Source organism: Boleophthalmus pectinirostris, unplaced genomic scaffold (assembly GCF_026225935.1).
Source record: "Boleophthalmus pectinirostris isolate CB_2022bp ecotype Guang Dong unplaced genomic scaffold, ASM2622593v1 HiC_scaffold_14, whole genome shotgun sequence".
NCBI lineage: Eukaryota > Metazoa > Chordata > Actinopteri > Gobiiformes > Gobiidae > Boleophthalmus > Boleophthalmus pectinirostris.
The window spans coordinates 1127810-1149940 of NW_026571047.1; the positions used below are offsets into that span (position 1 = coordinate 1127810).

Consider the following 22131-nt stretch of genomic DNA (forward strand, 5'->3'; position numbering starts at 1 on the left):
CCCCAGCATGCGTTCAATGCAAAGTATCAAAAGCTCCAGTGTATGTTCAATGGAGAGTTAGTGTTAACCCTTACAGACCTAAGGGCATGTTTAGTACATTTGTCCTCACCTGGATTTTTTTCTTTGTTTTTCAGAACCTGCATGCTGTAGTTGTGTCATAAGGCTGTAATAAAGCTATAGGACCCCAGAAATACACATAGAAAAAAAAAAAACACTTTCATACAAAGCACACAGCAAACAGGTATATACAACTTTTTGGACATAAAAAAAATGTAAAAAAAAGCTTAATGTAGGGCCTTAGCTACAAAAGTACAAATATCAAGTCTGTAAGGAAACTCAAAATATCCTTATTGCCTCAAAGCAAAAAAAAAAAAAAAAAAAGCGTAATGGCCTCCTGACTTTCATGGTGTCAGGTCCAGGACACAGAGCCACATCACTTCCTGCATTTCCATGGGCTTTATTACATTTGGATTTGGAGATTTTGAACAAGTTTCAAATAAAAATAGCAAGAGATGTGCAATTATGCAGATCAACATAATTTTCCATTTATTTGAGATATAACTGCACTTATAAACCATTTTGACTCAGTACACTCTTTGGCAAAGTTTGGACCAATCAAAATGCGCATGAGTTTGGTGGAAAACAAAGTTCCTATTGGACAGTCTTTTTCCCTACGTCATTGCACAACGTGGGATAATGCCAGAAATATGGTCAGAAAGCCACAACTCTCAGCTTTCCAAGAAAAAAAGTGTGTTTCTATCTTTTACCAGGTATCATATACAATACAATTGATCTGGAAGGATTAACCACCAAACATCACAAACTGCAGCTCTGTTTTACACAGAGTTTGACTCTTATTGCTTACATTAGCATACAAGCTAACAACTACATAATAAATGGTCATATTTATGTAACACTTTTCTACTGTTCAAAGCCTTTTGCTTCACGGAACCACTCACCCATTCACACAAACACACACACACACACACGCACGCACATTCATGCAACAGTGTACACCCCACCCCTCACCCCATCTGCGGAAACTGGAATTGCAATGTTTACGTCAAAAGTGGGATTCAAACTGCCAACCGTCGGGTCAGAGGAAGAGCCAAGCAGTTGTGTTGGACAGTGATGGAGCTCAGAGATGAGCTAGTATTACTCGTGGGCGAGTGTAACAAACATATTAAACATGGCCATCGTGTGCCCTGTCTGCACACGTCGCACTTGATGATGTTATTTTGCTCTTCTATTAAAATGAATTGGGTGTTGTCCTATTAAACTGAATGGAATAGAATGTTCATATTAGTGCCAGGCTGTGTGCAGCAATTCTAATATCACTCCTGGAAGGGTCGATTTATACAAAATACCCTTTTAAATATCTTTGGAATGGAATCTTGAAACTGTTGCTTATAACAGTCTGCTAAAACTCATGAATCTCTCTCCCCAATCTGGCCGTCTGACACCGTCACATGCTACGATCTGAATGGACCATTAATAACATAAACAAACATTAGTTTCCATTTGTTTTCTAACTTTTTGTCTGTGCTTTTAGTGTCTGTGCTGAACAGTTGAGCATACAGCTCTAATGAGGTATTAAACGGTGCTGCTTCAAAGCGTGACTGTGCGTTTGCTCTCTGCATATGTCTTAATTAAAGTGACATTTTAGCGCGGTGCATGTTATCTGCGCTCAGACACACCTAGCCTCCGCTCCACTGAAGTCCATCATCACAGCGCCCTCTCCACTACACTTAATGAACTGCGTCATTTGGGCTCATTTGTGAGGGAGTGGGTGGCCTGCATGGGCTCACAGAGAGGTTCCACTCTTTGCATGTAAATGTGAAGTAAAAAGTACAGATTGTTTAAACAATCATTTGTTTTAAATTACTTTAGACTGTACTTTAAAATAAGATGGAGGACAGTTTGGTATAGTCAAAAAAAAAATCCATCCATCCAATTTTTTATTTATTTATTTTTTTCCACTTCTATGGGGCCAGGTCATCGGGGCAGTGGCCCTTGAGCACCTGATAGAGAGTATAGAGCACCCCAAGAGCCTCAGAGGAGCTTTCACCACCTCATTGACTTCAGCCAGAATGACAGGTGAGTCCACCTCTGAGTCTTCAGCCTTCTGCTTCCTCCTCAGAAGATGTGACACAATTGTACACAGCAATTTGACAAACCTGATGAGATGTGCTGTCATTTCATTAGAGGTGATGCGTGCTGATTGTGTTATGATATCGCTCTGAAGGGGGAGTGACTTAGTGCAGTGCTTGTTATGTGTTTGCACTTAATACGCCATCAAATACCCAATCATTAAGGACACTTTGGTCTCACTGACCTGGAGGTATGGCTGGATGGCTTTGAGACAGGCCTCGTGGATGTTCTCCTTGTTGAAGTTGATCAGAGAGTCCAGGAAAGTGTCCACTTTGGCCATCATGACTTTGGCCGCTTTCCAGCTGCGATCTTTGGGCACTTTACCATTGGGAGCAGTCAGAACCATCACAGCCGCCGTGACGTTAGTGACCGCTGTCACCGGGGAACCAAAAGACTTCAGCTCAGTCAGGTTGTTCTGAAACCAGAGAGAAAATGACTCGATTTAAAGCAATGTTGGCGACTGGACCAGAACTGAAGAAGCTGCTTGGATGAACTGTGAAACATCTTCACTCTAAAACCTTTGTCCAGTGACAAAATTTTATTTTTTCTTTTGCTGTGGATCCTACCTGGACAACTGAAGGATTACACACACACTCCAGTCAAAGCACTAAGATCTCCATGGAAACAAGCATACAGCAGTCCCTCCACCAGAAAAGTTTCATAGTGTGACTTTATAATGACATCCAACTTTAACTCAAACCAGACCTATGTTAGGTGATTTACAAGACGTGGCATTTGAAATAGTGGAGCTTTCTGGGTAAATGCTATAGTTTGGAGTGCTGCATGAGCTGCTGTCAGCGTGGAGCGTTGAGAGCAGTGCGGTGAGTGTAATAGAGTTTGACTCTGTGCTGGAGGGGAGTGCAATAGACAAACAGATTAGACGAGGAAGTGGAGAGCCGACAGAGCTCGTCACACCGTTAATGAAGTCACTTGTTCTGCCTGTGTGGACGCGCCGCACCTTTAAACCAGAGGGGCTCAGGAAAATCCCCCGACTCCGCCTCCTAAACCCAGAGGTCTATTCAAGCCTGCACCCAGCAGAACGCAAGCTTTATTATTACAGCTAAGACTCGCCTTAATCCTGCGGTTCAGTGTGGTTTTATACAAGTGAGCCAATACTGAGTTTTAAAGAACACATATTGTGCTTGTGTCTGCTCTATATTTATCATCTATGAAACCGGTGGGTCATTGTGTTATAATTTGCACATTTTAAATTGAAATATTCATCTAAAAAGGCAAAATAAACAAATCAGATGACCCGAAGGAAATTCAAATCTCAGCAGCAGCAACACAAAAAAGATATTGAGGTTAGCAGTCCATCCACATCAGATGTGTGTTGTATGTTTTCCCAACACATTTACATTGTTTTACCAAAAAATGCATTTTAAAAAACCATACGGTATTGTATCAAGTGTATATTAAGAAGAAAACTAGTATACGTAGGCTATATGGACTAATCCAGGTCAGTGCTCGTGTGGTGAGCAGACAGTACAGAGTAAAAGTACAGTATACAGACAACAGCAGATGTTTTATGCAGGTTTTTATAACTCTGTTTCTCTCCAGGCCTTTCAATTGCCCTTTGGGGATAAATGAAGTGAAGGGATTGAATGAACTGAATTCAATTTGGTCAGATCTGACATACTGAGTGAGCTGTATGGGAGGCGGAGGCGGAGGCTGTCAGACCTTGTTCAGAGTGTTGAGTGCGTCCTGAGCTGCGAGCAGAGCGGGCTCAGCCTTGGCTAGGTCCTCCTCACAGTCCTTCTGCTTCCCACTAACCACCACAGCGATGGCCGCCACCTTCTGCTCCTCTGCGTCCGCCACGGCCTTCTCCTTGGACACCTTCTCCGTCTCTACGCCGACCTCCTGCACACGCAAACAGAGCTTTAGTTTGTCAGGGCGTCTCAGAGTGTGCTGTACAAACTAATCATGGTTGTACTACGGTAGGGTGACCATACTTCTATTTGTGAAAACCCTTACACATTCCCGGGGGTGAGGGGTGGGGCCTCGACATTGAGCTACTCTTACCTCGCAAACTGTGCACATGGCCTCCCACTTGTCCCGACCAGGATGGAAAATGGGGAATTTCTTGTCCAAGTCATTGTTAAATGCCCTTCGGCATGTTGCAGACTGACCAACTGTTTGTGTCTCGCTCCTTCTGAGTTACAGAGCTACGAGAGACACTCAATTTAATGGCCCAATGAAAGATCAGGAAAACCTGGACATTTGCATCACTTTATGAAAAAAAAAACAGACGCCCAGGACAGGACGCAAAAAACTGACATGTCGGGAAAAACGGACGTTTGGTCACCATATGGGGAAATGTAAGCTTCATTTTATTTTTACTTTTTTATTTATTTATTTTTGCAATGACCAGTTTTGGGCCTGTATTATTTATTAACACTATTTAGATTCACTGCAGGGTGACTTGGTCAGATGAACAATGGACAGTTTTCACAACAGAAACTATTTTATGTCAGATTCAAGCAGCAAAACTTGAATCAAACTCCCCAATGAAGCAAATGGGATTCACGTTTTAGAGACAAAAGTGTAAGGATTTCATTATTTTTAATGGGACTAAATTGTCAGCTACAGATTTGTAGTGCTTGATAAAATAAAATAATTTCATTGTCAAAGTGTTAAAGTGTCAAAGCTTACTGAAATGTTTATTACATGGTCGGTAGCATTCTTGCTCATTCTGGGACTAATTGCTTCATCAGTAAAACTACACTCATGGTGTTTTTCAGATTCTAGAATATGGTGAGAGCATCAAGTTAGACTTTAATCTAGGGCAGCAGTAGCTCAGCTGGGGCAGCAGTAGTTCAGTTGGTAGAGCATTCGCCCACTGATTGGCGGTTCAAATCCAGCTCTCAGACATAAACATCACAGGTTGAGTGGTCAGATCCACTGACCCACAGGTTGGCTGGTGTGATTCCAGCTCCCACAGGTGAATGCTGTCGTTGTGTCCTTGGGCAAGACACTTAACCCACCTTGCCCACAGTGTCTGTGTACACTGGTGTGTGAATGTGTGTGTGAATGTGTGAGTGGTTCCTTGTTATAAAGCGCTTTGAATGCCTTGAAGGTGGAAAAGAGCTATAGAAAAATGTGACCATTTACCATAATCTGAGTTTTACTTTAAAATAACCTGAGCATACAACAGGAGAGATGATTAGTGCTGTAAAACAAGACTCTCACTCATGAAATTACAGTCACAAGCTCAATAACAAACTGTTTTTCAGTGTGTCTCACTTTTTGTTGAAAATCAAACCCCTAAACAGAACCATGAACGCTCATATTGATCACAGACTCCTGCAAATGTGCTCTTTAAATCCATTTGGAGTTTCCAGACAATCTTAAAACTTTTTTGACAGTGTATACTAATGTGTGCATTGTGTCCATGGCACCTACTGAACATTCCACCATAGACATACATGTAGAACACCCTCAGAGTCATATCACTGCAAAGTATTAACAGGAGAAACTGGGTCTTGCTCCTCATCCAGGAGTATGACATTATCACATTCTAGAATCTGAGAATCACTTCTGTAATTGATACTTTGCAGTGACATCATGCTGGGGGTGTTCTACATGTATTTCTATGGTGGAATGTTTACAATGAGCATTCATGGTCCTGTTTAAGAGTCTAAAAACAGTTAATGCTAGACAGTGAGACAGAGAGACTTGTTAAACTGTACAAATCATCTCTGCTGTAGTTCGAGCTGTAGTCATCTCTCTCTGGTCGGATGGGTGAGGAAAGTGGTGATGGGGGGGGGGGGGGGGGGGAGGTGGTGATGGGGGGGTCTGGGGATGGATGTGGGAGGTGGTGATGGGGGGGGTCTGGAGATGGATGTGGGAGGTGGTGATGGGGGGGTCTGGGGATGGATGTGGGAGGTGGTGATGGGGGTTCCGGGGATGTATATGGGGAGGTGGGGGTGTGGATGGGTTGGAGGAGGGAGTTGGGGGAGTTGGGGGGGTTGAGTGCTCGCCTGGATCAGCCTGTCAGCGTCCGCGTTCTTCTGCTTCAGTTCCACTTCCTGAGCAGCCAGCTTGGCCTTGAGGTCATCCACCTATCAGAGACGAGACAGGAGTCAGGAGGGCACTGCGAGCTGATTGGCTGGTTCTCTGGGGCGAGGACTGGAACATATGAGAAGCTTCAACATACAATATAGAGAATAAAGATGTATGGTCTGGAGCACAGGAAGGGGGGATTTTGGTATATGCTCACTAAAGTTACAGAGGACATCTCCACTTGGCTCTGTGGAGATCACAGACTGTAGACTTACGTGAGTGTGATGTTACCCATAGCATTTGGATCCAGTCAAATGAAGCTCAGAAGGATAGCAGTTACAGGAGTGAATTTGGAGCCGAGTTCCATATTAAGAAAAGGAATTAATTAACAATTTTCAGACTATAAGTGGCTCCAGAGTATAAGTCGCACCAGTCAAAAAATGCGTAATGAAGAAGAAAAACACATATATAAGTCGCACCGCACTATAAGTCACACTTTTTGGGGGAAATGTATTTTATAAAATCAGAGACCAGGAACTGACTTTTCATCTTGAAAGTCAAGTTATAGTAATAATAACAACAGAATAAAGAACAACAGGCTGAATCACCTATTCAGCCTGTATGTTAGTATGTTAACATATTAAGAGTTCTTCAGATAAAAAGAGCATAAACAATATAAGTTTATCAAAGTCACAATCTCATCATCGGTGTCACTTCTGAGCAACATGTGGCCATACCAGCTTGTAAAAGCCTGATCCCGTCAGATCTCAGAAGCTCAGCAGGCTGGGCCTGGGTAGTACTTGGATGGGAGACCTCTAGGAATTCCAGGTGCCACAGTTGGACGCCAGTGGCAAAAAACTGTCTTTGTGTCCTTAGGCAAGACACTTCACCCACATTGCCTAGTATAAAAGTGGTGTGTGTGTGTGTGTGTGAGTGATGGTGGTGGTCGGAGGGGCCGATGGCGCAGATTGGCAGCCTCACTTCTGTCAGTCTGTCCCAGGGCAGCTGTGGCTACAGTAGGAGCTTACCACCACTGAGTGTGGAGTGACTGAATAATGAACTGTAAAACGCTTTGGGTATCTTGAAAGGTTCTATATAAATGCTATCAATCAATCAATCAATCAACTCCACACAACATCTGTTGAAAGTTGCATGGTTCACCCATGTTGCTGTGAAGCTGTGTTCTCCATCCCCACTTTTCTCCAGTCCCTCACAAGTTTCTCCCCCTCTTCAAACTTACTTTCTGCTGCTAGATTACCATTTTCTGTTGCATATTTCACTACTTGCAGCAGGACAGTGGCTCTTTCGGCAGGAGACATGTGCAAAAAACTGATACATAAGCCTAGAGCGCTCTCTGGAGGCTGTCAGACTGAAAATTTTAATATATAAATCACACCAAAGTATAAGTCGCAGAACCAACCAAACCATGAGAAAAAGTGCAAATTATAGTCTGAAAAATATGGTAAATAGTGAAGTAAACACACCAGGATCATGTAGAGTGGGTTAATACGAACATTTAAGACCAAAATGACGAAGCTCACAACAGCAGTTACAGAGTGAGGGGACACAATATTCCATTGGGAGTCAATGGGAGCCAGAGTCGATGGAGCTGGTATATGGTGGAGAGGTTATTATTTTGTCTGGAATGTTTAACTTTATGGCATTAAAGCACGTATAAAGCAAAGTGCAATGTATTACCTGTAAATATTCAAAAACTGTTTGAGATGAGAACAAGCCACTACAACTTAAAAGGAACCTACATGTTTGAAAAAACCCAGATTCAGAACAAAGGTTATGGAGCGAAATGTTGCTGTGAAAGGAGGTCATTTATGGAAAAGTCTTGGCAAAGAAATAAAAGAATCAAGTACAATAATGGCATTTAAAAACACATCAGATCTAGTACAGTGTGTATAAAAAAGGAAACTAAGTTGTTGTACATAAAAGTGAAGATTCCTGGTTGCAACTTGATTAATAATTGAGCCTGACCTGAAATGTACAGATTTGAAATGGTTAAAGTAACTATCTGTGTTGATGTTTTGTCTGGAAAAGGGACAGATAAAGTAAGATGACTCTTCTTTCTGCTGCTTTTCATTCATTTCTAGTGTGTTTGATGTTGTGTTAATGTTAATGTCTTTTTATACTTTATGAATGAAATACATAAACAAACAATACAGAAAAAGCAGACCTCTTATGCAAAATGTACTTTATTTATCTTTATTTGGGCATTTTAAATTTGGTACTGTTTGAACCGAACTAAAGTAGTGCGCTGTTTGAAATTGTCAATGCCTGTAAACAGTGAAAATGCAACCGTGCACTTTAGTTGTAAAGCTGGCTGGTTGCCATGTCACTTTTTAACCCTAATAACGACTATCACGCCTTTATTATTGAATGCTATTTAGTTTGAACTTTCATGTACACCAAGCTATTGTGGTCTGCTAATGTACTCAGTTTCCATAGCAACAGGGTCAAATGAAGGCTTTGTAAAAAAAAAAAAAAAAAAACACTAAGCATCAGTGTGCGGGCCATGGCAGTGTGAGTGTGTTTGCATGAGCGGGTAAGACTCACAAATCTGTCCACATGACGTCTTCTGAGGTCAAAGATCAGCTCCATTCAATAAATTCTTTATTTTTAGATCAACAACATGGTTTAAAGTCAGGAGGAGTTTAAATAAATTAAGATTAGGGCATAGACTGTAAAGTTGAATTTGATGAAGTCAGGATGGAGTCACTCACAGCATTCGGTTATGTACAAATGAAGCTCATCGAGGCTAGCAGTTATAGTTGAAGTTATTAGTAGTTGGGTCATTAAACTACTACATAAAACTGACTCTGGCCTTCCAGCCCCTCTGTCCCCCACCACTTGAACTGGCCCTATGAGTCTCCCCTCCTGTTGCTCCCCATGCAAAGTCACTCCCCCTTCAGAGCACTATCACAACACAGTCAGTGTGCAACCTGCTAATGAAACTACTGCACATCACATCAGGTTTGTCAAGTTGCTGTGTACAGGTTTCTATATTTGTATCATGTTTTTGTGTATTTATGGAGAATTGTCGTGTGGGTGCATGGGTGACTTAGGCTTGCGGGCGGAGCTTTGGACACAATCTTACATCTGACTGTAAGGAGGGTTTGGTTAGAGTCCAGAAGAGCTCACTGCTACACACTATACCCTATACCCTACACACTATACCCTATAAACTATACCCTATACACTATACCCTATAAACTATACCCTATACCCTATACACAATACCATATATTGTACACATACCCTATACCAGGGGTGTCCAAACTTTTTTCATCAAGGGCCACATATCTAAACACAGACAAAGCAGAGGGCTGATCAAGGGCCGTAGACTGATGCTCTGTACAGTCAATAATTGAAATATGGGCATGTTTAACACATTAGAATGAGCCATCAGTCTTTATTCATGCTAAGCTCCTTAAGACCACAAGTAAATATTAAATATCAGCTTTATCAAGGTAGATTTTCAAAAAACTTGCAGTAAATCTTTGTTTTTTAACTGATGCAAGGTTATTTGGGCCAATTCAAATGGAAGTCTGAGGTCCAAGAACAATTGGTCTGAGGGCCGCATTTGGCCCCCAGGCCATAGTTTGGACATCCCTGCCTTATACCCTATACACAATACCCTATACACAAAACCCTATACACTATAAACTATAAACAATACACTATACACTATACCTATACACTACTCACTATACACAATACACTATACCCTATACACCAGGGGTGTTCACACTTTTCAGCATGTGAGCTACTTACAAAATGACCAAGTCAAAATGATCTACCTAATACAAAGCCAAACAAACTGCACTGAAACACTCTGTGCCCCTTTTTTGGACCCTCACCCACAGTTTGAGAACCTCTTCTTTAAGAGAACTTCCTCTGGCACTTTACACAAAACTGTGAAAAAAGTGAAGGAAGATTTTTAAACCTGTTTTTTAAAGTTCCAAACTGGAGTTGCATTCTTTTCTGGTTTTGCAGTGATATTTACCAGCCTCTGCACATTTACCAAACCAAACACACATCATGACAAACACAGATGCATTTGTGCACTTTTGTTAGACAAACTTCAGCCAAATGTGGCAGTAGGTCTGTTCTGTAGATCCGCTCTATGCTGTAGACCTGCTTTATGCCAACACTGTAACACAAAAGACTGGTTTTTGCTTCACGTTTGGTCTTGCTCTTCTAATCAGCCGCACTGTGGGAGGGGCTTGTGTTGGCTGTACGCAGGAAGGAGCGAGAGCGTGAAAAGGCGAGGGGCGGCGTGCTGACGTGAGGCAGATGGACAGGTAGGATGTTTAGGAAGTTGAACCTGCCCTGTGATGCACGCTGGTACACGAGGGCACACGCTGTTGCAGACGAGCCGTGCATAGGGAGCGTGTGTGTTTGTGATGTGCCGTAGAGTCTCCGCGGGTTTCAAATGAGCGCACAGGCTGCACTGAGACGCCCCACACACTCCTGCACCCGCTACAAGTTTATTACCAACAGCAGCGGCCGTAATGAAATATGATCACACTTGTTGAGAGACAAGACCGAGTCCAAACGCGATCGAGTCCAAGACGAGACACGGCGATCTACCCACACGACCTTGGCGATCGACTGGTAGATCGCGATCGACGTATTGAGCACCCCTGCTATACACTATACACAATACACTATACCCTATACACTATACACAATATCCTATACACTATACACAATACACTATACCCTATAGACTATACCCTATACTATAATATACAAAGATAGATTTTGCATAATACCCTCTTTAATGCACATATATTATTTTCTTTAATTAGGAATAAAATATAATTATGCACATCAAACCCTGTCAGTCCTGGAAAGGTCTGTTGCAGTGATTCATAATGCAATGTTATATATCCTGTGCGTGATGTGGTTTTGTGTTTCCATGGTAACCACTACAACATTTGTGACAATAGGAGAGTTTGTTACTTAGCTAATTAAGTTTCAGAAAGTTAACTTTACATTTTCTCCTCCAAATAAGCCCACTCAAATGAGTCATTTTCATCGGCTTTACTCATATTGAATTTAGCACCAAAGCACCAAACAATGTGATTTCAAACACAGATAGAGCATATGCTTTGCGCTAAAACTAGAAACAAATAAATTATCCAATATTCAACAAAGGAGCTTTTACTATTTCACAGAAGTGGGGAATTTTTACTTCAAACGCTGTTTTCTCAAAATGCCATTTCCTCACACAATGACACAATAAGATTTTTTCTTTTTTTCCTAGAATGATTTATTGTGTAGTTCTTTGTTGATACAGATAGTATAGATTGATGTTTGCTGTCATCATCTAATAATAAAGCATTTTAACCTCCATGAATCAGGATGTGCACATTAGCATGCTAGTTGTTAAGATTACTATGTCAGCAGCACTTTACCCTGAAAGTTGTGAAACACAGTTAAACTCATCGTGGTGAATAATTAGGATACTTGGGATGCGTAAGGTAAGTGAGGGATAATATCTGGAGCTCTAAAGCAACTGTTCTAAATAAACTAGTTCAGTTTTCCACATTTTGAAGTCCAATCAGGAAGACACCTTTAACTTGAATTCCAAATTATATTTACGTTCACTCTTCATGCAGACAGCGTGCAACCATCAAGTAGGTGTCCACACCCACTCCCAACTGTAAGGAAACTATTTTAAAATAATAAATATATCCAAGATGTAGACCCGTTTACTGCCATAGTGTTAAACATTCCAGGCAAAGCAATGACATCCCCATGAGGGCTGTCAAAAGTATCAAAAATCTGAAACTAATCAATACCAAAAGTAGTATAGAAACACACATACACATTTGAGCAAATATAGACGTTAAAATACTGTTATATAACATTTATTCTTAGCTTCATCGAAACTAGTGTAAGACCACGTATTAAATATTATTTTTTTGCAGAAAATTACATTCTAATGTCTAAAGAAAAGATCATTGTGTTATCAAGTCAATTCCACAGCATCAAAATCAGTTCAAATGTTTGTACCATGACAAGAGTTTTGTCCAGGGAGACGCTGCTAATGTCTGTGGCATAACCCCCACCAGAAACATAAATGCACCGTTAAAGTAATGTATTACTCAAACTGACTCTTGTGAGCTACAAGCCTTCTTATAATGTTCCTCCTCAAAAACAGACCTGGAGTGTTTTGTTTCATTTACACATTTGTTTAGTAGAGATTGTCAGTTTCAAACCTGAAATCATTCAAATGATTCTAGTGAAAGGCATTTAAAAACACTTCCTGTATTACAACATGACATCACAAGGGGGAACAGAGTATTCTCCATATGAGAGAATAACTCATCTTAAATGTGCAGGGTTTGTGTGTTAAACGTGTGTGAATGAAACAAAACACAAGTCCTGATATGTTATTGATGAGGGAAGAATATTAGAACATAGATCAGAAAATAGCGTCATATGAGCCCTTTAAGAACAACAATAACCTTTAAAATGGCGGCTCTTGATTTATCAGATTATGTGACCTTTGATTCTCCTCACTACACCAGGGACCAGGTGTAGATCCTCCATCACCAGCACCGGAGCAGTTCACAGGAGCAGCCTGAGGGCAGCAGTTTTATTGGGGCAGATGATGTGTGAGGTGAGACCTTTCACCTTTAAACCAGCTGGATTTCAGCAGTGGAAGTGGCGACCCCACTGGGCCACACGAGCTCACTCACTGTTTGACCCACAGGCTGCAGAGGCAAATCTCACTCCTGACATAAACATCAATGGAGGAGCGGTCAGTTCCACTGAAGCACAGGTTGGCAGTGCGATTCCAGCTCCCACAGATGAATGCTGTCGTTGTGTTCTTGGGCAAGACTCTTAACTCACCCTGCCCACAGTGTCTGTGTGTGTGGTTGCTTGTTGTAAAGCGCTCTGAGCATTGAAGGTGGAAAGGCGCTGTATAAAAATGTGACCATTTATTAGGGATGTAACAGTAACCAGAATATCGTGATATTGTGATATCATATCATCAAAAGTCTCACAATAATACCATGGGCTGTCCCAATATATCAAATAGCAAAGTCCTTTGCTTAAATGCATTGTTTTCTAGAACCAATAGCTAATAAACATCAGGAACTACATATCCCATGATTCATTTCAGCGCAGACAATATGAAGTTATATGTTTTTACGTGAATTCTTGGGATTATGATGGAAATAGTTCACATCAAAATCTTGTCAGGATATTTTAAAAGCATAAAATTGTCCCATTTACAATTATATCAGCCTATCCAAAATATTGCAATAAATATCGCACTGTGAGATGCATATCATGATAATATCGTACTGAGAAATTTGGATATTGTTACATGTCTACCATTTACCATTTGAGCGATCAAAACCATTGACCCACAGGTTGGCAGTGTGATTCTAGCTCCCACAGACGAATGGTGTTGTTATGTCCATGGGCAAGACACTGAACACACTTCACCCCCATTGTCTGTGTACACTGGTGTGTGCGTGCGTGCGTGTGCGTGTGTGTATGTGTGTGTGTGTGTGTGTGTGGGGGGTGCGTGTGTGTGTGTGCGGGTGTGTGCGTGTGTGTGTGCGTGTGTGTGAGTGTGTGCGGGTGTGTGTGTGCGTGTGTGTGTGTGCGTGTGTGTGTGTGTGTGCGTGTGTGTGTGTGTGCGCGTGTGTGTGTGTGTGTGCGTGTGTGTGTGTGCGTGTGCGTGCGTGCGTGTGTGTGAGCGTGTGTGTGTGTATGTCTGTGTGTGAGCGTGTGTGTGTGTGTGTGTGTGTGTGTGTGTGCGTGTGTGTGTGTGTGCGCGTGTGTGTGTGTGTGAACAGGGGGAGTGGTTCCCTGATGTCCAGCGCTTTGAGCCTTGAAGGTGGAGCTGTATAAAAATGTGACCATTTACCATTTATCAATCCAAATGAGACAGTCATGTGAGGCTCCTTCTGCGTTCTGATTGGATTATCTTGAATCAAATAATCAGATTATAACATAATAAATGTGGAATCGCGTCCAATGTTTCTGTAACGAGGCATCGGCATAATCAGCATTACAGCTGTTATCAGTAAAACTAGATTTGATAGGAACATTGTGTTTATTGTGTGTTTATCTCATTTCTGGGGACACTGTTAGGTCATGTTTATAGGATTTAAAATCAGCATTGTACATACAGGCTCAAAATGCTCTGTTCCACCTTGTGATGTCATAAAGCAGTAGTTTTGAAGTGAACAGCTCTTTTTACCTTTATTTAGGAGAGAGTGGAAATGCCAGGGCTGAAATGATCCAAATGATTCTCATGAAGGTGTGTGGAGTTTAAAAACACAGTATTACCACCAGTGTTGGGGAGTAATGGATTACATGAGTTATGCAATCAGAGTACAAATTATGAGTAACTGTATTTGGTTACAGTTACTGTTTCAGTGAGTGGTAATTGGATTACAGTTACTTTGTTGAAATAAATGGATTACACATTTTCCTGTTTTCACATTTAGGGCTATATCCCCCTCCTTTTTTTTTCAGTAATTCCACTCATTGCCGGAACCTAAACCAGGACTAAACCAGGACTAAAACAGGACTAAACCAGGATTTAACAGGACTACACCAGGTTTTAACAGGACTACACCAGGACTAAAACAGGACTAAACCAGGATTTAACAGGACTAAACCAGGACTAAATCATGCTGTGCGGACGTGTCTCGTCTTCTATCAATAATATTTTTAATACGGTTAAGTAAAATCTGGGCTTTTAATTTTCTTTTAGCAGACAAAACTTCTTATGTTACGATATCCTCATCTTTTACAGCAAATCAAGTAATCCAAAGTATTCAGATTACATTAGTCACCTTAAGTAATTTAATGGATTCCGTTACAAACTACATTTTGGGGTATGTAATCTGTAATCTGTAGGGGAATACATTTTAAAAGTAACCTTCCCAACACTGATGACCACATGAGAGCTCAGCCTAAATGTGCAGGTTTGTGTGTTAAAATTGTGAGAATGAAACAAAGCACAACTCCAAACATTAGAACATAGATCAGAAAATAGAGTCATGTTGGCCCTTTAAAGCATTTCAAAACAAATAGGAGTTACTTCCAGTTCTCTTCTGTTTTAGCAGTGCATTCTTTTGCTCTTTCATCAGCCTGACAGTGAGACTTTCTTCTTCCTTCTCCTTAAAGGTCATAGAGTGAGTTTACTGCACAGACAGAGCGCAGAATCCTCCCTGAAAAACCTCGCACTGTGACACAAAACCAAGAGACAAGCTGCAGCCCCCCCGTCCCCCCCGTCCGACGCCGTACGGCCAATAAAACACAACCGTGATAAAACAGCACACGATCCATCTCCCTTCCACCAGCCTGCGCGACCCCACCCGCCCACAGCGTTCCATTCATTACCGCACGTCATATATTCAGTGATTGCTGCTTATGGCGTTTGATGAGACTCAAACGGATTACGGTCAAATGGCCCCTCTCTCTTGGATATTGATTAGCCCTCAGATTAGGTTACATAAATGGCGTGGTGCAGAATACGTTGACATTTTCGCTTGTCTCTGTCTGAATGCTAAAGCTGGCTACAGAATTGGGGATGTGGCTGACGGATGAGCTGGAGTTTCGTTTGGCTTCCTTTGCTCACTCTCTTTATCTATAACGCTTTGGTATGGAAATTTGACGTAAATATCATCAATTATCCTGATGGTTTTCTTTATTTTGTGCATCAAGAGCCAGACCCATTTGCTTGGAGGTGAAGTGGTAATAGAAGCTCACAGACGTGGAGCTTAAAGTGTGTTTAACATGTAAGACCACTGATTTAACTCAAATAAAGTTAACAGCATTATAGTTCAGATTTGACTCTTTTTCCTTGTGCTTTGACTTTTTGCTTGGACATGCACAGCAGATATGACAGACATAGTCTTATCTAACTCCATCCAGTTTAATAACACTTGTCTAAGGCAAAAGGAGAAATTCAATTTGTCAGCTGGACAAAAGTTTATTTTGGTCGATTACGTTTTCCTTCATCAGCCGGTTTCACTTCATGGAAACTGTCTGACCTCTCAGCATTAGGATTCGTTCGCTTGATGGTAGTCGGGTACTTTTTTAAATTTAAACAATCACTGCTATTTGGTCGTGACGTATGTAATGTGTCACTGGTATATTAAACTTTTCCCAAATCCCGTAGGAAGAAGGACAATAACGTCTTTCCCCTTGATAAAATTCACCAAACATTCTCTTTGTTCCGGCTTTAAATCCTTGATCTCAGGAATCATTGCCAACACAGAATGTCTGTCTTCATCTACATCCATCTTGACCACTTTGTTTACTGTCATGGCTTCACAGCTCACAGCTGATTGTCCGGTGCGCAGTCTACAACTTCCGGGGTTCTTGCAAGCCGTCTAGTGTATTCTGATTTCTGACCTAGTTGCTGGAGAGAAATGAAATTGAGTGGAGGCACTAGGTGGCACCAGCCTGACTAATGTTTTTCAGCTCATCCAAGCTGCTTCTTCAGTTCTGGTCAGATGCTGGTGGACACTGCCTTATATCTGTCTGCAGGGAGGAGCTAACTACACTGAAACTACTCTGAAACTAACACAGCAGTTTACAGTTATCTAGGCCTATTGAACTTGCACTGACTGTGGAATCATATTAGCAGAATCATTCAGGGCCATAATGGAGGTTTCAAACATCTGGGCTTGACCTGGCTATACCTATTGATTTCTTAGTTTGATAGGGATAGGCAGGTCAGGCCCAGTACAAGTGTGTGTGTTAGTTTCAGTGTAGTTAGCTCCTCCCTTCAGACAGATATAAGGAAGTGTCCACCAGCGTCTGACCTGAACTGAAGAAGCAGCTTGGATCATCTGTGAAAGGTATTTGGCTAAAATAAACTTTTATCCAGTTGAATTTCTCCTTTTGCTCTGGATTCTACCTGGACAACTGAGGGATTTGACTTACATTATTATAACATGGCATAAAGCTCACAGGTTTTACCTTTAACTGCTATAAAACTATGATACATATTTACCGCAGGAACTATCCGACCAGAACCAAGACAGAATAAGAAAGCATGAAATCCTCATATTCACTTTAATCCATGAATGTGCTCAGTGTTTTTTGTAGTCCAGTCAACCCAAAAAAGTTTGGATCAGTTACGTGCAGTCCTTTCCAAAGTCGATTACGCATAATCCCCCCTCTCACCCGCTCTTTTCCATAGACTCTATTAATTTGATGAAAATGCAGTCACTATCCATGGATATAGGCAGGCAGTACCATCCCCAGGAGAATAGTGCACCTATAAGATGGCACAGCATTACACTCCACCAGCTTTTACTGCAATTAATGTAATCTTTCACACTCCAGTGCTGTCTACAGGAGCTAAAAAGACCACACTGAAGTTCTGTACAGTTTTTGTCAAAGTTGAACAGTGGATCTTTCGTCTTTGAGAAATATCCTTGGAGAAATGTCGACACGTTTAAGACAGGATCAGTTTCCTTTTGATTCTAAATTCATCCTTGTCTGTGATGACATCTGCTGCAATCGCTCAGAGAGTGAGATCTTAAGGACTCTCTGATCTGTGTGGTCACTACCTAAAGCCCAGCATCTGCAGCCAACCAGCCTCTGCAGCTCAGGACATCCTATCCATATAATGAGAAAAGAAAAAGATGTATGTGTCCTCAACATGCACGGTAAGCAGTGTTGGGGAGTAACAGATTACATGTACCGGCGTTACGTAAGAGTACAAATGATGAGTAACTGTATTCAGTTACAGTTACTGTTTCAGTGAGTGGTAATTGGATTACAGTTACTTGGTTGAAATCAGTGGATTACATGGCAGTATTTTCCTGTTTTCACATTTTGGGCTAAACCAGGACTAAAACCAGGACTAAACCAGGACTAAAACCAGGACTAAAGCAAATTTAAAACCAGGACTAAACCAGGACTAAAAGCAGGACTAAAGCAGGACTAAACAATATGACTCTTAACAGTAGGTGGACATAATTGAAGGCAGCAGTGATCTCATATAAAAAGCATTTCTCTATCAGGATGTGTTTGCGACATTCATGTCATTTTAAAAAGCAAGACAATATCAAGTAATCCAAAGTATTCAGATTACGTTACTCACTTTAAGTAATTTAATGGATTATGTTACAAACTACATTTTGGGTATGTAATCTGTAATCTGTAGGGGAATACATTTTAAAAGGAACCTTCCCAACAGTAAAAGCACTGGCAACCCGGGTCCAGGTGTGATTGTAATGCCTCTGAAAACTGAGTGCCGAAGATACATACAGTTCCTCACACAATATTGATTCTTATGAGATTTAAGGTGTGTTGTAAAGCTATTCCCTCATCAAAAACATGCCTGGAGTTGTGTTTTGTTTCATTTACACATGTTTGCGTAATTCTTTAATATCTGGGTCAGGTCAAGCAGTAACGGAGGAAAACAGGGTTAGATTTTTTACATTCAAATGTCTCTTATTCAGAAACTAGAGGGACTATTAAAAAGTAAAGTATCAGAATGTAGGAAAGAGTTACACTCCAACAGGGTAAAGTTAAACCTGCGATATTCTTTCAAGTTGTTGACAAAAAATTTTAAAACTCATGTTAGTAATGGAGGGAATGAAATATGCAGCACTTTTTGGGCAATAAATCCAAACAGTGATAACTCTTGGTTCTCACTTACATATCCTTAACAAACTGGTTTGAATATTTGCTTCATATAGTTTTCTACCATATGGTACAAGATTAGGTTGAAAAACCTCTTACTTTTTGAGTCATGAGATTTTTTATTAAGAAAGGTCATGGTAACGGAGGGAAAAGTAACGGAGGGAAAATTGTGCAAACAAGTAGAAGGTGCAGGATTTTACATCATTTGTCCCTTATTTCTTCTGAATACTTTAATATTACTTCAAAATGAAAGGAAACTATTTCTATAAAATATGTCAGTCCTTCCAAGCAAATTTTTATCATTTTAAATACTTTTTTTTTTTTTTTGGAAAAATCATGTACCTTCATCAACAGTTCAAAGATGGAATAACACAAGATATGATGAAATACATCCATTTATTGACATGATTTGCAGGTCTTTGAAATTTGGGAAATAATTTTTGTTCCATGTTTCATACATGGTCTGTTTAAAACATATGGAACTTTAGAACCAAAAATGGTACAGAAAAAAGGTCAACAGTTTCATAAACTAGAGTACATATGTATCTGTTCAATACATTTTTATATCAGATGCATTAATTTGAATTTTTGGCCTTGCTGTTTACTTCTGCTGGACCGGGCCCATCTCCAAAGCTCCAAACACTCTGTTCCACCTTGTGATGTCATGTAGTGGTAGTTATCAAGTTAAAGGGACAGTCTGGAATTTTGGACCTCATTTCCTCGTGAGTGTTGGAGACGTGTGGAGACACTTTTTAAAATATTCCATCCAGTCCTTGTATTTGCAGAGGTCACTGGTGCTAGACTAGAGCATGTTAATGGCCATAGTTCTTCTGCCACTAAAAACAGTCTTACCCACTCCACAAAACACCTGAAACAAATCTATTATTACACAAGACTGTCCATGTCAATGTCTGTGTCGATAGAATAATGTTTGAAATAAAACTAACCTCGCATCGCCTGAATTGTCGCATGTTGAGGGACTATTTTCTCATATATCAGTCCGCTTCTGCCGAGTTTTCTATCAGGAAGAACAACTCACTGCTGCTGCTCAGACAGAAATCCTTCAAATGCAAGGTTGGTTTTACTTCTACAATTGTTTTATCGACACAGACATTCACATGGACAGTCTGGTGTAATAATAGATTAGTTTCGGGTGTTTTGTGGAGTGGGTAAGACTGTTTTTAGTGACAGGAGAACTATGACCATCGACATGCACTAGTCTAGCACCAGCGACCTCTGTAAATACAAGGACTGGATGGAATATTTTAAAAAGTGTCTCCACACGTCTCCAACACCCTGGCTCACTAGGAAATGAGGCTCTACATCCAAAATTCTGGACTGTCCCTTTAACAGCTGCTTTTTACTATTAGTTCAGTAGAGATTTGTAATTTAAGGTCTGAAATTACTGAGATAATTTGTGTATAGGGATTAAAACACAGTGGAGCTGTACTGGCACACGGCATCATGAGTATTTTCAGTCAGAGAGAAGAACTCAAGTCTAAATGTGCAGGGTTTGTGTCTTAAACATGTGAAAGAAACAAAACACAACTCCAGGTCTGTTTGTGATGAGAACTACAAGATAACATAAAGTACCGTATTTTCCACACTATAGGGCACACTCAAAAGCCTCCAACCGCATCAAAAAACATCTGCGCGCCCCACAATCCAGAGCACCCTATACACAAATCCACTCGGGTGTCCCAGCACGACTTCAGTAAACTACAAAGCCACAACGCCCACAGAACACACAAACACACACAGAGCAGACAGCGACCGCACAGCCAAACACACCCACACACACACTCATCACTCCACGCCAACAAGGAACAGAACGGAGGAACGAACGGAAAAAGCGAGTGCAATGTGCCGTTTCTAGACACAACTGAACAACTGAGTCACTGCAAACACGCTGACAATCCGTTGGTCCCAGACAGCAGCCTCCCTACACGCCACAACTGAACAAAGCCCAGAGTCACCGTGAACGAACAAACAAACAAAACCACTCACCCATCACACTGTTGGGTTTCCTTTAAAGTCTGGTGCCGTTTATTTGTGAAAAAAGTTTGAAAATAGGTAACAGTTTATAATAACTACACCTTATTTAGCCTTAATAAAGCATGAACAAAGACTTAATTAATAATGATTCACGCTTAGTAACTACTTAATTACTACCTGAATTAGCATTTAACTTGCACTTATTTCGCCTGTGCTGTAAATAGTTACTCAATACTTCTTAATTACTCATGAGCTAACCATTTGCATGTTTACAAATGCATATTTATGTACACATTTTAGCATTTATTAATGATTAGTAAGATATGTGAGAATGATTTACTAATAATGTAATGCAATGATCATTCAGGCAGCTGTTATCTGTTCGTTAAGTCTTTCTGAGAGCTTTTCTAAAGTGAAGACTAATTATGTTTATTAAGCATTTGTTAAGGTTGGTCAAATTTCAGAGAAACAATAATGCATTACTAGTAAATCATTCTCTCATGGCTTATTAATCATTAATAAATGCTCAAATTTGGACTTAAATATACATTTACAAATGCACACACAAATGGTTAGTTCATGAGTAATTAAGTAAGAAATACTTATGAGTAACTATTTACAGCACAGGTGAATTAAGTGCAAGTTAAAGGGATAGTTCAGGATTTTTGACATTAATCTGTATGTCATCCTCGTGAGCAGTGTCGTGCATCCACACTGACTTACCCCCGACAGCGTCCGGTGAGTCGAGATACTGGCTGTTTTCGGTGCTGATGAAAGTAGTCCGGCAAGTTGTGTGGGGACTGTATAATAAAGTGTTTTTCTTCTAAAACAATATGTGTTCAAAAGAGTGATACATCTGCATCACAAAACCATCGTCGCCTAAAAAGTCAGACCTCATAATCACTTGGCACTATTTTCTTTCTGTTCATATCACTGCGCGCTGCTGCCAGGTGACAGCCGCACACGAATCCATCACATTGTTCTGTTGTTTGTCAGTGTTTACATGCACAGACCGCTGCGACATGAGAGAGCTAAAATGAGAGCTAGAGCGATAAATATATAAGCTTGTGTAAGATACATATGAATATATCTAAAAAATTGTGTGAACTCTTGATTATCCAGGCTGTAACAACAAAAATCTGACTGAATCTCCACACACATTTCACCGTTTTCCTGTCACGGACTTTGCGCTGAGGAAACTTTGGCTTCTTGTCTTTGGCTTCAACGTGGAAACCAAACCAGGTAAGAACGAAGAAGTGTTGCTGTGTTTACAAGAGGACAGGCTCAAGAATCAGCAGTAAATCACTCAGTGTCATATCACCAGTG

At 40.8% G+C, this 22131-nt stretch overlaps 1 protein-coding gene and 1 pseudogene across 2 annotated transcripts in view; one reads left to right on the plus strand and one right to left on the minus strand.

The window, feature by feature from the left end:
- LOC110154053 (dynein axonemal heavy chain 9) overlaps positions 1 to 22131 on the minus strand; it is a 567616-nt gene that overhangs the window by 258919 nt on the left and 286566 nt on the right. For both annotated transcript variants that reach the window (XM_020917987.2, XM_055150409.1), the window contains exons 55-57: positions 6132 to 6212; positions 3832 to 4011; positions 2336 to 2566 (exon numbers count right to left, since the gene is read on the minus strand). In XM_020917987.2, the coding sequence (XP_020773646.2) occupies positions 2336 to 2566; positions 3832 to 4011; positions 6132 to 6212 (492 nt within the window). The remainder of the gene's footprint in view (positions 1 to 2335; positions 2567 to 3831; positions 4012 to 6131; positions 6213 to 22131) is intronic.
- On the plus strand, positions 6877 to 6993 carry LOC129407936 (5S ribosomal RNA; annotated as a pseudogene).